The sequence below is a fragment of the Leptopilina boulardi genome, unplaced genomic scaffold (genome assembly GCF_019393585.1).
Source record: "Leptopilina boulardi isolate dan_hultmark-lab unplaced genomic scaffold, ZJU_Lbou_2.1 LbouV2_255, whole genome shotgun sequence".
NCBI lineage: Eukaryota > Metazoa > Arthropoda > Insecta > Hymenoptera > Figitidae > Leptopilina > Leptopilina boulardi.
In genome coordinates this window covers 1,356,246-1,376,195 of record NW_026137813.1, presented here as the reverse complement: position 1 = coordinate 1,376,195, position 19,950 = coordinate 1,356,246, and the positions used below count along the sequence as shown (strand labels likewise).

The following is a 19,950-nucleotide window of genomic DNA, read 5'->3' as shown; positions in this document are numbered from 1 at the left end:
CAAAAAATGGTTATTTCAGGGGATGACGCATGATTATGTTCTAAAAATCATTAATTAGAATTTTCATTTTATAGAATTGAATTTGTTATAATTATTTTTGAACCAAATTTTTTATTTGTTCGAATTAGTATTTTGAAGAATTTTCATCAAAACGATTTTCTATATTACAGAATTTTTATATAATCGAAATAAGATAATAATTATAAGAGGCAACATTTTTAAGGCAGCTTTGCTGAATTTATGCAATACAATTTCCATTAGAGCTATTAGCGCTGATTTTAAGACTCATCTGAAAATAAGATCTTCTTTTTACAGTGTTTCATTTAACATAATCGGCATTTCAAAGAATTTTTATTAGATAGAATTTCATTGTTTAGAATTTTCTTTCAGATGAATTTATATTTATTCGAATTATTATTTGACAGAATTTCCATATAACCGATTTTTCATACTAAAGAATTTTTATCTAACCGAAAAATCATTTAACAGAATTTCTAATTGATAGAATTTTCATTTGTCCCGAAATTGCAAATGGCCGAACAAACAAACGACAGAAAGATTTCGGCGCGATTTTGAAAATCAACCAATCAAAAATCATTCATAAAATTGTGATTGGTTGATTTTAAAAATCGCGGCGAAATCTTTTTGTCGATTATTTGTTCGGCCATTTGCAATTTCAGACAAATGAAAATTCTATATCAATTAGAAATTCTGTTAAATGATTTTTCAGTTGAGAAAAAATGTTGTAGTGTGAAAAATCGATTATATGGAAATTATATCAAATAATAATTCGAACAAATGAAAATTCATCTGAAAGAAAATTCTATGCAATGAAATTCTACCCAATTAAAATTCTTTAAAATGCCTATTATTTTAAATGAAAATTCGAGCAAATAAAAATTTTGACAAATAAAAATTCGAACAAATAAAAATTCTGTGAAGTGAATTTTCGATTATATAAAAATTCTGTAATATAGAAAATCGTTTTGATGAAAATTCTGCAAAATACTAATTCGAACAAATAAAAATTCGTCTCAAAAATAATTAGGTATGACAAATGAAATTCCATAAAATGAAAATTCTAACTAATGATTTTTAAAACATAATCATGCGTCCCTATTTTAGCCACTTTTAATAATTTTTTTTTAAGCAGAAATTTTTTTTTTTAATTTACGCCAAAAGGGTCTTATAGTACTACTATTCAGCTTTAAAAGCCATTGTTTAAAATTATTTTATGATGTTTTAAAAAAAAGTTATGAGATTTTGAAATTAACACTTTTAGTTACGCTAACATACACTTTAGCCATAAGTGGCTACCTTAGAAAAAAAAATACTAAACATAAATCAATTTGAGTATCAATGGGTATATTATGGTTTTTTGGGGTCACTGAATGCGAATTTGATGGCAGATTTAAAAAATTCAAAATGGCGGCCAAACAATTTAAAAATTTACCAGATTTACTTGAAAATTGTTCCTGGGGTCGCTGAATCCAAATATGAGGTCAGATTTAAAAAAATCAAAATGGCAAACACAATATGGCGGACAAAATATTTTTCATTGACAAGATTTACTTGAAAATTTTTCTTTGGAGGATTTTGGGGTTGCTGAATCCAAATTTGAGGTCAAATTTTATTAGAAATAATTAGAGTTGGTTGAAAATCGTTATTTGAGTTTTACCTAAAAAATCAAAACTTCAACCCTCATTATTTTCCACTTTAATGATTAATTTTTTTTTGAAGGCTTGCAAGTATAAAAATGATTAAAATTCTATCTAAATTTTGAGGTTATATTCGTTTTTTGGTTATAGGAGAATTTAAAATTATATTTGTCGGACACAGCCTCAAACCCAACGGTTCCTTGACTTTTGCCCTTGAATTATGAGATTATGTTAGATCTATGACCTTGAATCCTGGAGACCTAGGACCTTGAATTTTGAGGTTATGTTCTTTTTAATTCTAATGTAGGTAAATATATCGGTCATTTCACGTCAATTCGCCGCTTGGTTTGAGGTTAAAATCACAACTAAAATACTAATATATGTATATATATATGGGTCATTCCATGTCAAGAGTAACCAACCTAAGAATTATTTTGTACTTACCATGTCAAAAACATAGATCTTAGTTTGATTACACTTGACTTGGAATAATCCGCATATGGAGACAGCGGCGAAATCTTTTTATAATATCCATTTATATCAAATAAATATTTATTAGTTAATAATCAAGTAACTCGTTATCCTCGACGAGCAAATATAAATTGTTTCTCGCAGGCGTAATGAAACTCTTTACATGGTAATCAAAAGTGTCAAATCAATCTTATCCACACAAAACTATTAATAAATTCTTGTCGAAAATGTATATATACTATATACTATAGAGAGAATTTGTTTTGCATTCCTTGTTCATGTACACGTCTAACCAATGTTTAATTTTACATACATTAATGTAAATACTGCTTTTCTCGTCTAACAAAAGAAAAAAAAAGAAAAAAAAAAGAAATAAAAAAGAATGAAAAATAGGAAAGAAACAAGGAAAAAAAATCAGTATTGGAAGCGACACCCTGGAAAAGACCCACTTTCCAGGCATCAATTTCCAGACAATATACACATACTCTCTCTTTCTCTCTCTCTCTCTTTTTCTTCTTATTGTATTTTACTTCCACACCTGGTTCTCTTTCGCGAGATAAATTGTGAAGGGATAAGCGAATGCAGGCAAAAGGAGGAGAGTTAAGTTATATACGTTGTATGTGTGTATATATACATAGACCTTTGAAAAATATGAAATACCGTTTCACATGAAGGCACGTGCCAACAACTCGCTCTCATGGTGCCGAAGATTTTTGCATCTTTTCTTCATATAGTTTTAACCTGACTCAATACATATATACATACACCTCATATACACGAAAACTGGATTTTACCCCATTCATTGGCTAGCACACGCTTGCGAACTCGATCTTCAGAGCACGATTTCAAAAAAGAAGAGGGAAAAAAGAAAAACTTTACGAGAGAATAGGAACTGCAGGTATATATGTATAGTGAAATAAATATATATATATATATATATATATATATATTTCTCTCGATGAAAGTTAAGTAAACTCCACTCACCAATTTCTTCTCAATGAATCTGGCTTTGATTCCCATCGGATCCATCCATCACGTTTCAACGATAAAATCTTTCGTTCGTGTGGTTTTTTCGGATAATGCCTTCAATATTTGTGGCTTTTTCGTTTCTCTATGGACGAAAACATTGCAAAGGTGACGGTGGGGGTAGGGGGACAACGGAGATGAAACACTTTTCCTTTAGTGCGCTTCAAGTTAAATAGATATATATATATATATATATATATGTGTGTGTGTAGATTGAAGCGAAAGGATAAATATTATTTTAACGTATCACTGCTTTCATTTTCCGAGATTATATAGCCTGATGGGCACATGGCCAAAGGTTTTTCCGTTCATCTATATAAATATATTTTTGCCTAAGGGTAGACATTGGCAAAATATCGAATCTATAAGTATAAAAGAAAAGAATTGCGAATTGATATTGAACTTTTCTGAATGATCAATTTCAAATAATGAACTTTTTACCTAGATATCTATATAGTTATTTAGAATGGTTAATAAAGACATATTGTTTCGAAATAGAAGGGTATTTTACAAAAGTCGTGAAAAATTTATCCTAAAAAAGTGAAATTTTTATATAATTTAGACTAATTTTTAAAAAATCTGCCCAACCATAACTTTGACTGGAATGATTTTTTTAATACTTGACAAAGAAGCAAAATTTTAGACAAAAATCTTTTCTCATTTTAGAGTAAGATATATACTTTCAAAACATATTTTTTCATACCAGGTCACGTCCCAGTAAGCTTGCAGCAACCTTGCGTCAAGCTTCAAATTTCTTACCTTATTTAAGGTTGCATGCTAAGCATACTGAAAGATTGCAGTGTAAGGTTGCTGCAAGATTGCTCAGTAAGCTTGCTCGGTAAGCTTGTAGCAAGGTTGTTGCAAGGTTGCCAAATAACCTTGCTTTAAACCTAAAAATTTTTTTTAAATTAAAATTTTAAAAACATTAAAAAAAATTTTTTTTATGTTCAAAGCAAAGTTATTTGGTAACATTGCACTAACCTTGCTACAAGCTTTCCATGCAAGCTTACTGAGCAATTTTGCGATAATCTTATTGTGCACTCTTGCAGTAACCTTACACTGCAATCTTTCGGTAAGGTTACCATGAAAGCTTGGGTCAGGTGGGACATTTAAAGTTTGTCACATACTCACATATCCTTAATTTAAAAATTTTCTATTCGATTTCTGTCTGATCTAAGAAATTTTTTTTTTTAGAATTGTATATATATGCACTTTTCGGAGTAAGCTTTCCAAATTAAATGAAACATTTTTTCTATAATATTTATTAATATAAAGGTCCAAAATAATCACTTTTTAAGTAAAAACAATTGTTTATTTAAAAAATACAACAATAAATAATGAAAAAAATTCACTTTTTTCCTGCAACTCCAAATAAATTGGTTTAAAGATCAAAATTTTCTTTATTTTTCAAGCTTTAATACCGCACAAGAAAAATGATGTATAACAAAATAGTTAACTCACAAATGATAACCAGAAATGTTTACGTTTCGTTTAATGACAACATAACCTCACATTTCGCACAACATGCTTTCTACTACGTTAGTGTAATGAGCTTCTGCTCAATAGCGAGAACGACAACTTCCGAACGTCGCGCGCAGCTTTAGCAGACATTTCACAGTAAATAAAATACAAAAAAGTAAACAAACATTGTTTAATAAATTGTGAGTTAACTATTTTGTTATACATTATTTTTCTTGTGCGGTATTGAAGCTTGAAAAATAAAGAAAATTTTGATCTTTAAACCAATTTATTTGGAGTTGCAGGAAAAAAGTGAATTTTTTTCATTATTTATTGTTGTATTTTTTAAATAAACAATTGTTTTTACTTAAAAAGTGATTATTTTGGACCTTTATATTAATAAATATTATAAAAAAATATTTCATTTAATTTGGAAAGCTTACTTTGAAAAGTGCTAAAAAACACGTAGCTGAAGTACGCAACGTTTATGATAAACGATTTTTAAAGAAATAATTTTTTAAAATGAAAAATTCTATAATTTTTTGCCTAAAAAATATTTCTAGAAATTTTTATTAATCAATAAATTATAAAAAAATATCTTTTAGGCAAAAAATTATAGAATTTTTCATTTTAAAAAATTATTTCTTTAAAAATCGTTTATCATAAACGTTGCGTACTTCAGCTTTGTTAAAAAACTCCAGGAATGGCACATATATATTTTATATATATATAGGTAATAATAAATTTATTTTCATTCATTACATAAATTCAGGCGAAAATATTGTTACTGTCTGTCGTGTTTATTTTTTCATGAATTTTAAGAAATTTAAATACGTTTTTACCTGTATATGTATGAAATTTCTGAAAACTTGTAATTAATTGTTGTTATAAATTCCTAAATTATGAAAAATATTGAAAAAAACAATTTTTAAATAAAATATATTTCTTTCTGTTTCAGGTGAGTTGTTTTTGCATTCTTTATTACCAATGAAATTCTGTGAGTATGTCGGAAAAAATTTTTAATTTATTATATAATTTTGAAATTTGTTTTGGAAAAAAAATTGCAACAACATTTTATAGCGAAAATTATAGCGAAATCGTATTTAACAAAAATGAAGCACTGGGATATTACAAATTGTCCACTGGGTATTCAGGCAAATTCAGATCAAAATCTTCGGGGAGATTTATGTTAAATAACAAAAATATTACATTAGGATGTGACAATATTGTCTGAATCAATTCAGGTCAACATCTTCAGGGTAGTTTAGCTCAATAAATTTATTTCAAAAATAGTTTTTTAAATTAATGTTTAACATTAATTCATTGACATTTATTAAAAAATTATAACCTCAAAACATTGCCAATTTTAAAAGGTTAAAATTATAATTGTGATTCTCTTAAAATTAAATTTTTTCATTTTTTAATCAAAAAATTTTGAAATACATTTTTGCTTTTTTAAATAATAAGTTGTATGGATTTTCAAGATAAATATTTGGAAACAAAAAATTAAAATTTCCAAAAAGTTTCTTTAAGGAAATTAAACTACATTCTCGGTATATTGGCAATTGAGGTTCATTTTTGTTAAATACGATTTCGCGAATTAAAAGGAGATAATTTTACTTGTTCTTCACAAAATTATCAGAAAAAACAAAATTCCGGAAAATCGGAAATATTTACCGGTAAAATGTCAAAACTTTTTTTTTTCATAATTTAATTTCTTAAACGTTTTTCAAAAAGTTTAAACTACTAAAATTATTTTTTGATTTTTTTAAAAGTATAGTAGTACAGTTTTGATGTTCACGAAGAATTGTTACAAACAAAAGGTCTGTAAGTCAAACTGGCTGCGTGGTCAGAGTAAACGGTTCGCATCCCAAGCGTCCTGGGTTCGATTCCCCATGCGTGAATTTTTGGTTATATAAAAATTCTGTAATATAGAAAATCGGTTTGATGAAAATTCTGCAAAATACTAATTCAAACAAATAAAAATTGGTCTCAAAAATAATTATGACAAAAAAATGTTTTAGACAAAAGTTATTGTGCTCAGAGGGGGACATCCAATGGTAAACTTGAATTTGACCTAAATGACCTAATTTAGGTCATTTCAAGGTCAACTCATCTTTTTTAAATGGAACTACCTACTTTTTATGCCGGAAGTCAATAAAGCAGGAAATTCCACGTCGAAATCGTTGATGCACTTTTTTTCGATAGATGGACCTATTTAGGACAAATAGGTCATTTAATTATTATTGTATTTGGGAAAATAACTTTAAACTAATTAATTTTACAAAAACATGTTTCAGGCAAAAGTTGTTGTGCTTAAAGAGGAATATTCAGTGATGACCTTAAATTTGTCCTAAATGACCTGAATTAGGTCATTTCAATTTCAACTCATTTTTTTAATGGAACTTTTCATGTTACAAATCGGAAGAGCAGGAAATTCCAAGTTGAAATCGTCTAAGTACTTTTTTCTACGGGTCGACTTATCCAGGTCAAATAGGTCATAATCAATTTCACCTAAAAGGCCTTGGTTGGGTCTAGTGTTTTTGACATAAAAATTCTTGCCCTGACGATTTCTTGCATAAAAACTTGATCTTTCTTCATGAAAAATTATTTGACATAGACTAGATATCTAACCAAGGCCTTGTAGGTGAAATTGATTATGACCTATTTGACCTGAATAGGTCGACCTGTCGAAAAAAGTACTTGGACGATTTCAACGTGGAATTTACTGCTCTTCCGATTTGTAACATGAAAAGTAGATGGTTCCATTAAAAAAAATGAGTTGAAATTGAAATGACCTAATTCAGGTCATTTAGGACAAATTTAAGGTCATCACTGAATATTCCCCTGAATATTTCCCCACAACTTTTGCCTGAAACATGTTTTTGTAAAATTAATTAGTTTAAAGTTATTTCCCCAAATACAATAATTATTAAATGACCTATTTGTCCTAAATAGGTCGATCTATCGAAAAAAAGTGCATCAACGATTTCGACGTAGAATTTCCTGCTTTATCGATTTCCGGCATAAAAAATAGGTGGTTCCATTTAAAAAAAATTAGTTGACCTTGAAATGACCTAAATTAGGTCATTTAGGACAAATTCAAGTTTACCATTGGTTGTCCCCCTCTGAGCACAACAACTGTTGCCTGAAACATGTTTTTGTAAAATTAATTAGTTTAAAGTTATTTCCCCAAATACAATAATTATTAAATGACCTATTTGTCCTAAATAGGTCGATCTGTCGAAAAAAAGTGCATCAACGATTTCGACGTGGAATTTCCTGCATAAAAAGTAGGTGGTTCCATTTTAAAAAAATGAGTTGACCTTGAAATTACCTAAATTAGGTCATTTAGGTCAAATTCAAGTTTACCACTGGATGTCCCCCTGTGAGCACAATAACTTTTGTCTAAAACCTTTTTTTTGTAAAATGAACTGATTAAATGTTATTTCGCTTGATAGATTAAAATGGTACACCCTGTATATAGTTGGTGGTTATTCTTCAATTATATATTTTTCCAAATTGTATTGTATTTGTTTAAATCTATGATTCCTAAATTTATTCATGCCGAGTTAATGGATGAGAATCCAGATTCGATATTACAGTAATTACAATTAAATTCTATTCTCATTTTAATTATTTTTATTTGTATATAAAATAAAATTATTCATATTGCATGACGTATAATACTATAAAATAATTTTCAGAATAAACGAAAATCGTGTCACGTGGTTAATTTTTTTCTAAAAAGGAAAAAAAAATGCAAATAGTGATAGTTTATTCTTATTTTAGTAAAGCTGGCAAATAGAGAGTAACCGTAATCCCTTGAGCACTTGGCAAGTACATCATCACTGTTAATGGATTGGTAATTTAACTGAAATATATATAGTGAGCAAGTTAGTATACACATTATATACGTTATAGATAGGATAGTTTTGCGGATGGAAATGGCGTCCAGTGTATATATATATATATATGTGTATGTGTGCTGAAAGCACAGAAGAGAGTTACGATTGCTTCATCAGCATTACATTGAGTTTACAATCTGGCCGGAAATTCTCTTCGATAAGATCTCATAAACGTTCCTCCGAAAGGGAATCGGAGTCCATTTCCTGAAGGCGGACAATATATAGGTATATAGAATTCTGTTGCTTTTTAATTTTTTTTTTTTTTTTTTTGTTTGCAGCTGCCTTTGGAAAGAATCTTAGAAAAATTGTAACGTTCTCATTTGTTAGATATATATATATATACAACGATTGACCTCAGTGTTTCCATCAGAGGGGGGTCATGAAATATATAATTAAAGGTTGCGCCCAGCTCGTGCTCGTCGACCCAAGGGCTGTTTTGGTTTCATTATATGCTCCGTTGTGCCGCCCTTATTGCTGTGTCGGGATGCCACACACGGTTCAGGTCCTTGAAAACGCCAAGTTTGTCAGAGTTCTCTCTCACTCTCTATATACACTTTGCACTCTACAATTACGCTTCCCTTACCGGCTATAAATTTCCACCTATACATATTCAAAGCCCTCCTTATGAAATAATCATGGAATTATTACCTAGAGGCTTTCGTATTCTGCACGCCTCGCGAATCTCTCGCGAGCTTCTTTACCTTTTTCTTTTTTTCTTCTCTCTCTCTCCTATTTCCCCCGGAAGTCTACAATACTGCGGCTTCGTTTCGTTTTGTGCGCGCAGAGATCACAAATTTTATGGTAACTTATACGGGATGAATATATTATAGGAAAAATTTATTTTATACCTCAATTTTTTTTTAAATTTTTTTTCGTATAATTGATGTGTTTAAAAAAAAATTTATTTGATATAAATAATCGATTACTTGACTGTTATCAAAATAAATATTTACTTGAACTAGCGTAAATCCCGTGTAGAAATTTAAATCCGGCCATCGTAAGGTTCGGATAAGGTAGCCTTATCATTACTAGGGATCGTGTTAGGAAAACTAATGCGGACCCTATACTTTTTGTCCCGCTGCAAGTCGTCCGTTCCCTATTAAGGTTTCTGGTCAGGAAATCCTATTTATACCCTAGATGGGACCGTATTAGGGCCCTTTAATATTTTAATACTGCAGTAAAAAATAAAATTTAGGTTTGGAAATAAAAAGAATGATTAGAAATTTAACAGACTTTGATTTATATTATTTACATAAAATAAGAACATTTTTTCTAAATTATTACATAACATATTTTACAGTCATGGAGCATATTTTTTTTTAACTTTATAACATATTTTCATAGAATTTTTTTCTAGAAATTAAAATTTCTTTTTAATACTTGTAGGTTAAACGATTTATAAAGCCGTGAAGCCATCATAAACACTTCCTTAAATTATAATATAATATTATTTAAAGCTTTATGAAAGTCTTGTTTGAATTTTATAACAAAAATGTTATATAAACTTTTCTAAGTCTTAACATATCTTTTTAATACTTGTAGGTTAGATTATTTACAAAGCCGTAAAGCTATATGACACCCTCATAACACCGGATATTTAAGAATATTCCTGGGATATCCTAAGGATATCTATTTGTTTGCGGCGGTTTGGATATCCTCAGGATATCCGTGCCGTGTGGGCAAAATCTTAAAGTATTATAACTCTTAAAGAATTATATTATTTAACGTTTTAAAAAAGTATTTTTTAAAATTTGATTTAAAAAAACAAATCTTTTTTGTAACTTTTTATAAACCTAACATTCATATGGCAGGTAACATATATTTTTTTAAGTACTATATTAATATATACCTTAATGTTATGTAATAATGTTCTTTATTAATTACGTAAATCCTCTTCTGCATTTCAGTCTGCTTTACTCGGCATTTTCATCAGTGTAGTCAGCTGAATCATCAAACTCGTTTGATGAATTTGAATGATGTGAATCATCTTTTAACTGCTCTTCTTTTCTATTTTTCGATGTTGACTTTAGTAATGCCCGTTTTTGTCGCTCGCCGTCCCAATCTTTCGCATTATTTAAAACTTTTGCAATTGCACCATTAAAATCTTGTTCCGTAACAGCTCTCCCAGTGACAATATCCTTATGCGTTTGAGTCATCACAGCTGTAAATTTGTAATTTAATAAATCCGATAGTGAAAAATAATTTTAAATTACTTTTTTATTGTTGTAATATATTAGATCATGTACTTTTAAATGATATTTTACATTTGCAATATACTTACTCATGGCGCAATTGTAGAAAGTCGTTTCTTTTATTAAAGATTTCCCTTCTTTTTTCCGTGTTGTTGTAAACTTAGTGATCACATCCCTTGATAAATATTTTCGACAAACGTTTGTACAACTTTTCACCAAATTTAGTTGACGATCTAATAAAACGTTTAATGAAGAAATCTGTAAATAGGTTAAGAAAATTTTAATTTTTTTAAAAGAAAATATTTTTTTGAATTTTTAAACAAAACTTACGAAATCTCTTTTCATTTCCTTTTTATCAGAACTCAAAAGTGAGTCAAAGTTGTTGAAATTTTCTAAAGTATTAAATGGGACTTTTAAGTTGTACTTCGAAATAAAATTCTGTTCTACAAAGTGATCGTTTGCACGAAAATGTTGAAGAATCAATTCTAGATTACTTTTCATTTCTTGAAGATCAACAGCCATTCCTTTTAAAGTCGATATAATCAGCACCGTATCTAAAAATGTTTAGAGTTTTTGTTAATATATAACTCTTAAAAAGAAATTAAATTTATTAAATATAAAGTAAAAAATAAAATTACCTTTTTTACGATCATTGCGACTATTACCCTTTTTACTTTCAGATTTTTTTTAGTTTTTACCAAAGATTGATCATCTTGTTTAGTTATTATATTATTTTTATTAATATCTTTACTTTGCACAAACGCTTTAGGAGCTGAATTCGAATCAGTATTTAAGTTGGCTTTGCTAATTGAAACTTTTTTGCCTAAGAATGATTAAAAATTTTTAGAAATTATATGATATATTTTAAAACTTAATGGAAAATTAAGATTACCTAAAATCTGAGATGATTTTATAATTGGCTTGCTGTTTTTCTTGCTTGATGATGAAATGGCTGCTGTCGTTTTTGATTTAATAGCAGGTTTTTTAAAACTATCTTTCTTGTTACACTCAAGAATGGAAGAATCGTCTGAACTACTGTTAGTTGTTTGTTCGTCAGTACTCTCTTCGAGTTTTTCATCTTCTGATTCAATACTTGACACCTTCATGGCTTTAGTAGTTTGTTGACTTAATGTTAGCTTATTTCGTCGATATTTACTTTCAATGCTTTTTGCCCGAATTTCCTGACCCTCATTTTCCGTGAAAGCATAATCCTCATTTTCTAAGACTTTTAATCGTTTTATAGCTTCACTGTAAGTTTCTAAAAAATCCTTATTTTTATTTTCATTCTAATCAAATTTAGATCAATTTTAATCCCATTTAGATAATAACAAATAAGTAATTGCAAAATAACTGAATGTGTATAAATTATGTGAATTGTATAATATTTGTTTTGAATTAAGATGTCTACTCAATTGTATTTCAAAAGGTTAACAAAATCATACAAGTTTAATATTAATAAAAAATGTAACTCACTTGCATGACCTCTAATTTTCACTGAATATGTCGGCCAACTTTCTGGTGCAATTCCTTCAGTTTCCACAAGAGAATATAAAAGTTCGATGTTCTCAGAATCGTAAGGCGGGGGCATAAATTTTGCAACAAGTTTGCCTTCTTTAGTGTCAAATGACATCCAACTTGAAGGGATTATATCCAAAGAACGCTTCTTTTTAGATTTTGAACCATGAGTTCCAACAAATTCCACTAATTGGAAACAATAAATTTCCTGGTCTTCTGACACTGAATTTACAGCTGATGCCATAATTCAAAACTCACTAAGCGAAATAAAATGAAAATTATAACATAAAATTCCGCCATACACATTTTAAAAATTAAACACTTCTTTCTAAACATATTTATTTTCAATAACAATTATTGAATATCAATAAATTTATATTTTTGGTGAGTAAAAAATGTCCATACACGTGTTTTCACGGTTGAATTATTCTGCCACGTGCACACACGTGCAGAGCCACGATAGCAATTTTTAATTCACCAAAAATCTTATGCAATATGTTATAATTTTTATAATATGTTTCGCTTTAGCTTCATAAAGTATTATTTATACAATTTGTTTATTTTTAAACATGAACGGCACAATTTTCATAATTTTAAAAAGAGATTATTAACATAACCTCAAAAGAACACGGCACTTTTCATTTCGAAAATCCTTACGAAATATTATATGACAAAATAATATATTTACCGAATTAATTTACTTCGTATTGATAAATACTTCTCGTCGATATATACTGATTTCTTTCTAAAAAGAGAAATTTTCTTTTTGACTAATGCAAACCATGCTACGATGTCACTGGATTTATCTAGAATGTTCGCAGTCATTCAAGTATTTAATGAACTATTGCGCATGAGCACGGAACTCTCTGTAGGTAAATTTGAATTTCATTAGTTAAAACGTGAAAACACGAATACTATATTAAAAAAAGGCTGATTTTTTCTATACACGGACAGAAAGAATAAATGAACCACTTAGTATTTCGTTTATTCAATAAAATAATAATAATGGAGACGAACATGTAATTCGAAGAGCACTTTATATCATTTAAACGACATTAAACAATTCATCAATTTCTTTCGATAAAATAGGAAATTTTATTAATGTACGTTTTAATCGTACGTTAGCTTTAACTGTAGTAATTTGTAATTTACAATTTTTATACTATTGATGTAAAAGTGGCATAACATATTGTTCTAGCGGATCTTTCTCCTTAAAATTAATACATAATTTAACTAATTTGCATTCTACATTTTCTAAATTATACGTTTCTTGTTTATAAGTGCATTTAGAATCTAGCTGCCACATTTTTAAGTAAGTCGAATCAAATGGATAATCGAAAATGGGATTTTTCTTTTTTAAAGTTTTTCCTTTTATAATGAACTGATTTTGATTATTTTTAGTAATTGCTTTTACCTCAAGAATATTGCCGTCGTTCATTAACACAGTGTTATTAGGAGATTGGCATGTAATTGTGCATTGTTTGAATTTAACAGATGTTATTTGGTTTTTATTTTTGTTTACAATTTCAATCAAAGGAGGAATAATTAACGCCTTTTTGCGCGAAACAAACTTTTTTTCATTCAATCTTCTACATAGCTGTGCCAACGGTCTGTTAGGTGTCTTTATATATTTTTTTAATTTTCCTAAAAAATTTTCATAAGGAAAAGCAGTTAATTTACTAATACAGCATCCCATATTTTTTACATCGTCAGCAATATGAATTAAATGATGCGAATTTAAAACCTGAGACTTAATTCCATAATATCCTTCCATTGCTACAAAGAAGGCTCTTAGGTACTCTTTTGCTTTACTCAGGTATTTGTGACAAAATTTTTCACAGCACAATATGCGACAAGCGGCGTGAAACAGAAGGAAGTGCTTATAAAGTTGTTTGCTAAGAATTTTTTTTAAAACTATTGGTCCACAATATAGTAAAAATAAACGGAATTCCGTAGCCTTCCATTTCGGAACACAATTTGTTGAGCGAGTTTTTCTTTGAAACTCGCAAGGTATTTGTAATTTTAAGAATTTCATTCGTCTTGATAATTCTTGTCTGTTCAATCGGCTTAATCTATTACGACCCTTTAAAATCAACGCTTCAAGCAATCTTTTCATCACACCTAAACAGCATAGGTGCATAAAATCTAAAATAAAGCAGCAGACGATATTGATAAATGGAAATATATTGAGTAAAGGTGTTTCCTTGTTGTGATGACCAGCTTGAGTTCTGTTTCTAAACGATTGATCAGTTCTCTCGTCAGAATTAACAGATGGATAAACAGTTGTATTGTCTACTTTGAATCCTTCCACTTCGCATCTTTCACAAGCATTTAATCCTGTATGTCCGATGGTGCCCTTCAAAAATGCCCGAGCCGGTGTATCACAAATGAAGCATTTGATTTTAACATCAAACTGTTGACCTTCTATATTGATTCCACTCCGTAAAAGGTTATTTATCTCAACAATTAATTGGTCGGTATATTTTTCTACCAATTTTGGTTTTGTTTTACCGAAATAAACTGCAACAGCAAATGGTTCGTAGATATCGAGATCACAATGAATTTTACAGCTAATAGGCCATAGTTCCTGATAGCCAGAATTAACTAAACGCAAACCATCACAAGAAATTTGTAACTCCAACACTTTATTTTTATGTGCAATTACATTGACACATTCTTTTAGATGCACTTCGATCCCAAAATATACAAATTCACCCACCGATCCATCGGCATCTTCCATTTGAACGATATTATATTTTGAACTTGAAGTTCCAAGAAATGTCTTGGACGATTTTGGTAGATTTGGAAGCAACCGTCGCCTCAATATTTTTAATAATGTGTCTAAATGACTATGAGTGATTTGTGTTTCGATAGCCCATTCTTGTATTTCTTTCATCTCTGGTTCAGCATCATCTAAAATCAATAAATCGTTATCCTCATAATCAATTCTTTCATCTGTTTCTGAATTATAATCGTCGTCGGTATCGCTATCTGTCTCTGTTGACTCTCCTTCAGTTTCTGTAATTCAAAAAAAAAATGTTTCTTTAGCATCATAAAATTCAATTAAATTAACTAAATTATAAACTTTATGATAGTAAAATACAATTTTTAAAAAATGATTTAATTGGCCTAAAAATTTAATTAGAAAAATAAACTTCTAAATATGTCAATACATGTTATCTTTGATTTTAATCAAATCATCACTAATTGTCGATACGACCTATCAATTGGGATGTTCTTTAAGAAAAATTAAATTTTCAATATTAATTCAATTAAAATTGTTATTTTTTGTAAAATGCGTATTTGAAATATATTCAGAATTAATAAAATAAAATTACATCTATTTCAACCTCCAAAGTGTCTATGAATTTTAATTAATTTTAAAATTTTTTTGAAATGTGCATTCTAAATTTTGAGGAAAAACAAAGTAAAATCTAAAAAAAGATTTATTACAACACAAATGGAAGAATGACTCATATAGTAATAAAAAAATAACCTCTTTCATTATTATCATAATCATTCGTATTTTCATCAGAATCATCTTCCGGATAACAAATTCCATTTAGACTTTCATTTTCATTTTTTTCGTCAATTTCTTTTTTATTTTCTAAAACCAAAGTTTCATCGTCAAATTGTTTATTTGCAAAATCTTCAACACTTTCTGAAAACAAAAAAATTCTACTTTAAATAAATGTTCAAACAAATACATTACTGTTTGGAAAAAAAGCCCACGGTATTTACAAATTACATTTAATTTAGCAAAATATTGCCCGTCAAAATATTTTCTACTAATACATAACCTCAAATAATTAAAAATAAAATTTCAAAATTTGGTCCTTGATACAAAGGTTTTAAAAAGACCATATAGATTACGAAGTAATTTAACAATACAATAGTTAAATATTATAAATAATCAAATACTTAAATTTAAATAATTTAATTCAAATAATATAAATACACTTACTTAGAGAATCGTCAGTTGAATAATTTTCGTCTTCCTCACAATCACTGCTCGATGATTTTAATTCTTTTAAAGACTGTGCAATCGCTCTTTGTTTTCTTTTTCGAATTCGTTCAATATCACGTTTTCTTTTGTTATTCATATTTAAAATTTTAAAAACCAATTAAAGTTTTACTGACGGTAAAAACAAGAAAATCTTTGAAACTGTTGGCAGTTGATTCAAAGCCATCTTCTGGGGACAGCGTGAATTACACGATAATATAAACCCTCTTATCTCTAAATTTGAATCGGTAATTTTCAATTCACTGGTTGAATCAGTGATTTTTTCCAAATTTATAGATTTTAGGGCACATTCTAGGACCCGATCAGTAACGTAAAAAGGGACCTCATTTTCTTGCCTGACTAACAATTAAGGCAACCTGATAAGGAAATTATAGGGCCCTTTTAAGGCAAAATGGAAAAATATATTAATAACGCAACCTTATAGGGACCTTACAGAAGCCGTGATAATAATACGGCTATTGAGGGCAATTTCTACACGGGATGTCCCAATTATACTGTGATGTACAACCCAAGAATGAGTTTAATGATAAAATAATAGAAGTGTAAATGAAAAAATGATTTCATAATTTTGCCTATACAAATTAAAATTTTCATATTCATATGGAAAACAAAGTTTTCATTAACCAACATAATAAGAATGATCAAATAAACTTGAATGAAAAACAAACATATTATTAAAAATATTAACTTTTTTAAAAATGGCATATAAACTGATATTACTGCAGGTTTGCATGAATTATTGTGCATCGTGTGCACCAATTACTGCAGCGCTAAAAGTGTTGATTTAGAGATTAGGTTGACTGGATAGACCACAGTAATAGCAACATGAGAAAAATATACACATGCTCTTATTACTGTGGTATTACCAAAAGATAGGGTCAACTGGGGTAAATCCGAACGCTTTTAGTAAGTTTCAACAATAACATAAGTTTTTTCTTTTAAAAGACAATACTTCCGGTATTCTGGTGCATGAAGTTGTTACTTTACTTCCATAGAACAATTTTATGGGGTAGAAAAAATTTTTGATAAATTACAATCGCAGGAAACTTAGCGTTCGTATTTACCTCGATACTTTGCAACTTTCCTAAAATACCGGGGTAAATACGAACGCCACTGTATTTCAGAAAAAAGCTTAGGGAAAATAAATTTAAAGTATTGCAATTGTTAAACTTATATAAAAACTCAAAAAAATACGATAATAAACCTATTATGTAATAATGCATCATATATAAATACAAAAATCAAACAGGTTAAAAATTAAAATGCATTACACAATTAAAACCCTCAATAACTTTATCAAATCATAACGGATTTTTGCAAAACTTGGTACAGAAAGTATTTTGGAGTGATTGAATGTGAATACAAAAATAAAAGTCAAATTTTTTAAATTCAAAATGGTAATTAGCGACCCCAAAAACCGTAGAATACCAAATTTTATTAAGATCCTGAAAAACTTTTTTCAACAAACCATTTGGTAAAAAAATTGAAACACTCCTTCGAGAGAACAGAGATTAAGTTTCTGCTTATTAATTACTAACGAGGATACGTATAGAAAGAAAAACTTTTTTCTATGTACTTTTATAATGTTAAAATAATAGTGTAATCAAATAAAAACAATTTTGTGTGGCTTTGATGTGAAAAAAAATTATTAAAAATACCGTTCGGATTTACCCCAGTTTTCCAATTTTCTTGGGTAAATACAAACGGTCTGATATTATTAATAAAATTTTACAGAAGGCAAAAATCAAATATAGTTTCTGTTCTAGTATTCATAACAAACAATTATAAATAATAAAATGAATTTTTAGCTTCTTTTTCTTCAAATACGAGACAAAATACTGAAAGAGTGTCATCTTTGATTTTCAATCTTTTTTGCAATACTTGTTATCTTTGTTTATGCTGTTGCTAATTAACAAACAAAAAATGGGATAATACTTAGAATCTCTTCAAGAGGATCTGAGGTAAAAATTCTCATATCGAACTTATTTTTAAAAATTTTAATTAAGCTGAAATAATTAGCGTTCGGATTTACCCCGACTGACCCTACAGTTTCTTAAAGTTCGAATTATCAAATAATTGAAATTCTAAAAGTACGAATTATTCAACGATTTTCTAACAATTCAAACTTTTAATAATTTGAAAATCGAGAAATTCAAATTTTAAAAATTCAAATATCTAATTGATCAAATTTCCAAATGTTTGAATTATCAAAAAAATCAAATTTTTACAAAACTTGAATTTCTAACAGATACAACTTTGAAAAGTTCGAATTAGCAAATGATCGGATTTTAAAAGTTGGAATTTTTAATTTATCAAATTTCCAAATGTTCGAATTATCAAAAAGATGAAATTTTTAAGAGAATTAAATTACCAAAAGATACAAGTTCTAAAAGTTTAAATTATCAAAGGATCAAAATTCTAAAAGTACAAATTACCAAAAGATTTTTTAATAATTTGAACTTTTAATAATTCGAAAATCTAGAAATTCGAACTTTTCATAATTCAAAATTCTAAAAATTCAATTTTTTTGTAATTCGAAACTTTTGAAAATTCGATCTTTTGATAATTCGAAATTCTAAAAATTAGTCGAAAAAAATGTAATTTAATACAAAATGCAAATTCTTTAACGCATATAAAAAGTTATTCTAAGAGTATAAAATATTCATTTAGTGCAATGAGAAAATGAATTATTTTTAAATATCCGGTCACTTTTAACTGAACACTATATAAATACCAAATAAATATTTAATTGAACCGAATATTTATTATTTTAATCAATATGATATAAATGTTTGAAAATCATTAATTCTCATTTTTCTTCCACTAATTATTATTATTAATGACAAAAAAATCTTTTTTTGGCTCAGTATCAGACATTAAAATATTGTGCAAAATTAGTGGAATTAAAGAAGTTATCTTTAAAATTTTTAAGTTTTGAAATAAAAAAAAAATTGACTAAAATAAAAATTAAATTTTCATATTATATAAAATAATGAACTTTGAAAGAAGAAATTTTTCAAGTTTCACGAAATCGTTATAACTTTACTATAGATTGAACTAAGTTTCGCATAAATTTTATCGGGCATTCATGTAAAATCTAAAGTTTCAGTATACTTCTTAGACCTTTTTTTCAGATGAAAATTTTGCTTAATATTTTAAGTATTTTTTAAAAATGGAAAATTCTGTAAGAAATACGAATTAATTCCAATATCATCACTACTGGGGAGAAACAAAAAGTGCAAGAATAAATCTGTCAATAATATTGAAGGAAATAAAATTTAGGGCAAATTTGAAAAGAGTATGGAATTAAAAAAATAGTGAGATGAAAAATTAAAATATAACTAAATAATGAAACTATGAATTAAATATAAATCAATTATTTTCGTATTCATTTAATTCTTTATTATTTAATTATTAATTAAGCATAAGTAATTAATTATTATTCATAAGTAGGTGCTAATTTTGCATTAATTAGGATTAGTTTCATCAACTCCGGTTAAAAGTTAATCAGCGATTAAATCCTAAACCGACCAATAATGAGCGATTAAATTGGCTTTAATCGTTGATTAACTTTTAACCCGTGCAGAAATTGAAGCATGTTACGCTGGTACCGACCAAAACTATACTTACGGAAAAATTTATCATGGCCTCATCAATTTCTGTTTATTTTTCTATTTTCATTTTTATTTAAGATTATT

The 19,950-nt window shown here is 28.1% G+C and overlaps 2 protein-coding genes across 7 annotated transcripts in view; one reads left to right on the top strand and one right to left on the bottom strand.

Annotated features, from left to right (window-relative positions):
* The window catches only part of LOC127280842 (connectin-like), a 497,564-nt gene that overhangs the window by 402,847 nt on the left and 74,767 nt on the right, over window positions 1–19,950 (top strand). The gene's annotated exons all lie outside the window — the stretch shown is intronic.
* Window positions 10,812–13,062, bottom strand: LOC127280850 (uncharacterized). Of its 3 annotated transcripts, XM_051304153.1 has the most exons (6): window positions 12,917–13,062; window positions 12,187–12,462; window positions 11,606–11,971; window positions 11,352–11,536; window positions 11,044–11,267; window positions 10,812–10,971 (listed from the first exon to the last, which is right to left on the bottom strand). In XM_051304153.1, the coding sequence occupies exons 2-5, from the start codon at window positions 12,341–12,343 to the stop codon at window positions 11,256–11,258; spliced, it is 720 nt and encodes a 239-aa protein (XP_051160110.1). In that variant the 5' UTR covers window positions 12,344–12,462; window positions 12,917–13,062; the 3' UTR covers window positions 10,812–10,971; window positions 11,044–11,255. The 3 variants fall into 3 exon arrangements, with proteins under 3 accessions (XP_051160110.1, XP_051160108.1, XP_051160109.1); XM_051304151.1 differs by lacking the exon at window positions 12,917–13,062 and having other exon boundaries at window positions 12,187–12,492; XM_051304152.1 differs by lacking the exon at window positions 12,917–13,062 and having other exon boundaries at window positions 11,606–11,932; window positions 12,187–12,492.

Coding starts and splice junctions, on each gene's coding strand:
- LOC127280850 (XM_051304151.1), bottom strand. CDS start 12,472: ATGGCATCAGCTGTAAATTCAGTGTCAGAAGACCAGGAAATTTATTGT. Junction 11,972..12,186: donor GAAAATTAGAGGTCATGCAA/GTGAGTTACATT, acceptor AGGATTTTTTAG/AAACTTACAGTGAAGCTATA. Junction 11,537..11,605: donor AAAATCATCTCAGATTTTAG/GTAATCTTAATT, acceptor AATCATTCTTAG/GCAAAAAAGTTTCAATTAGC.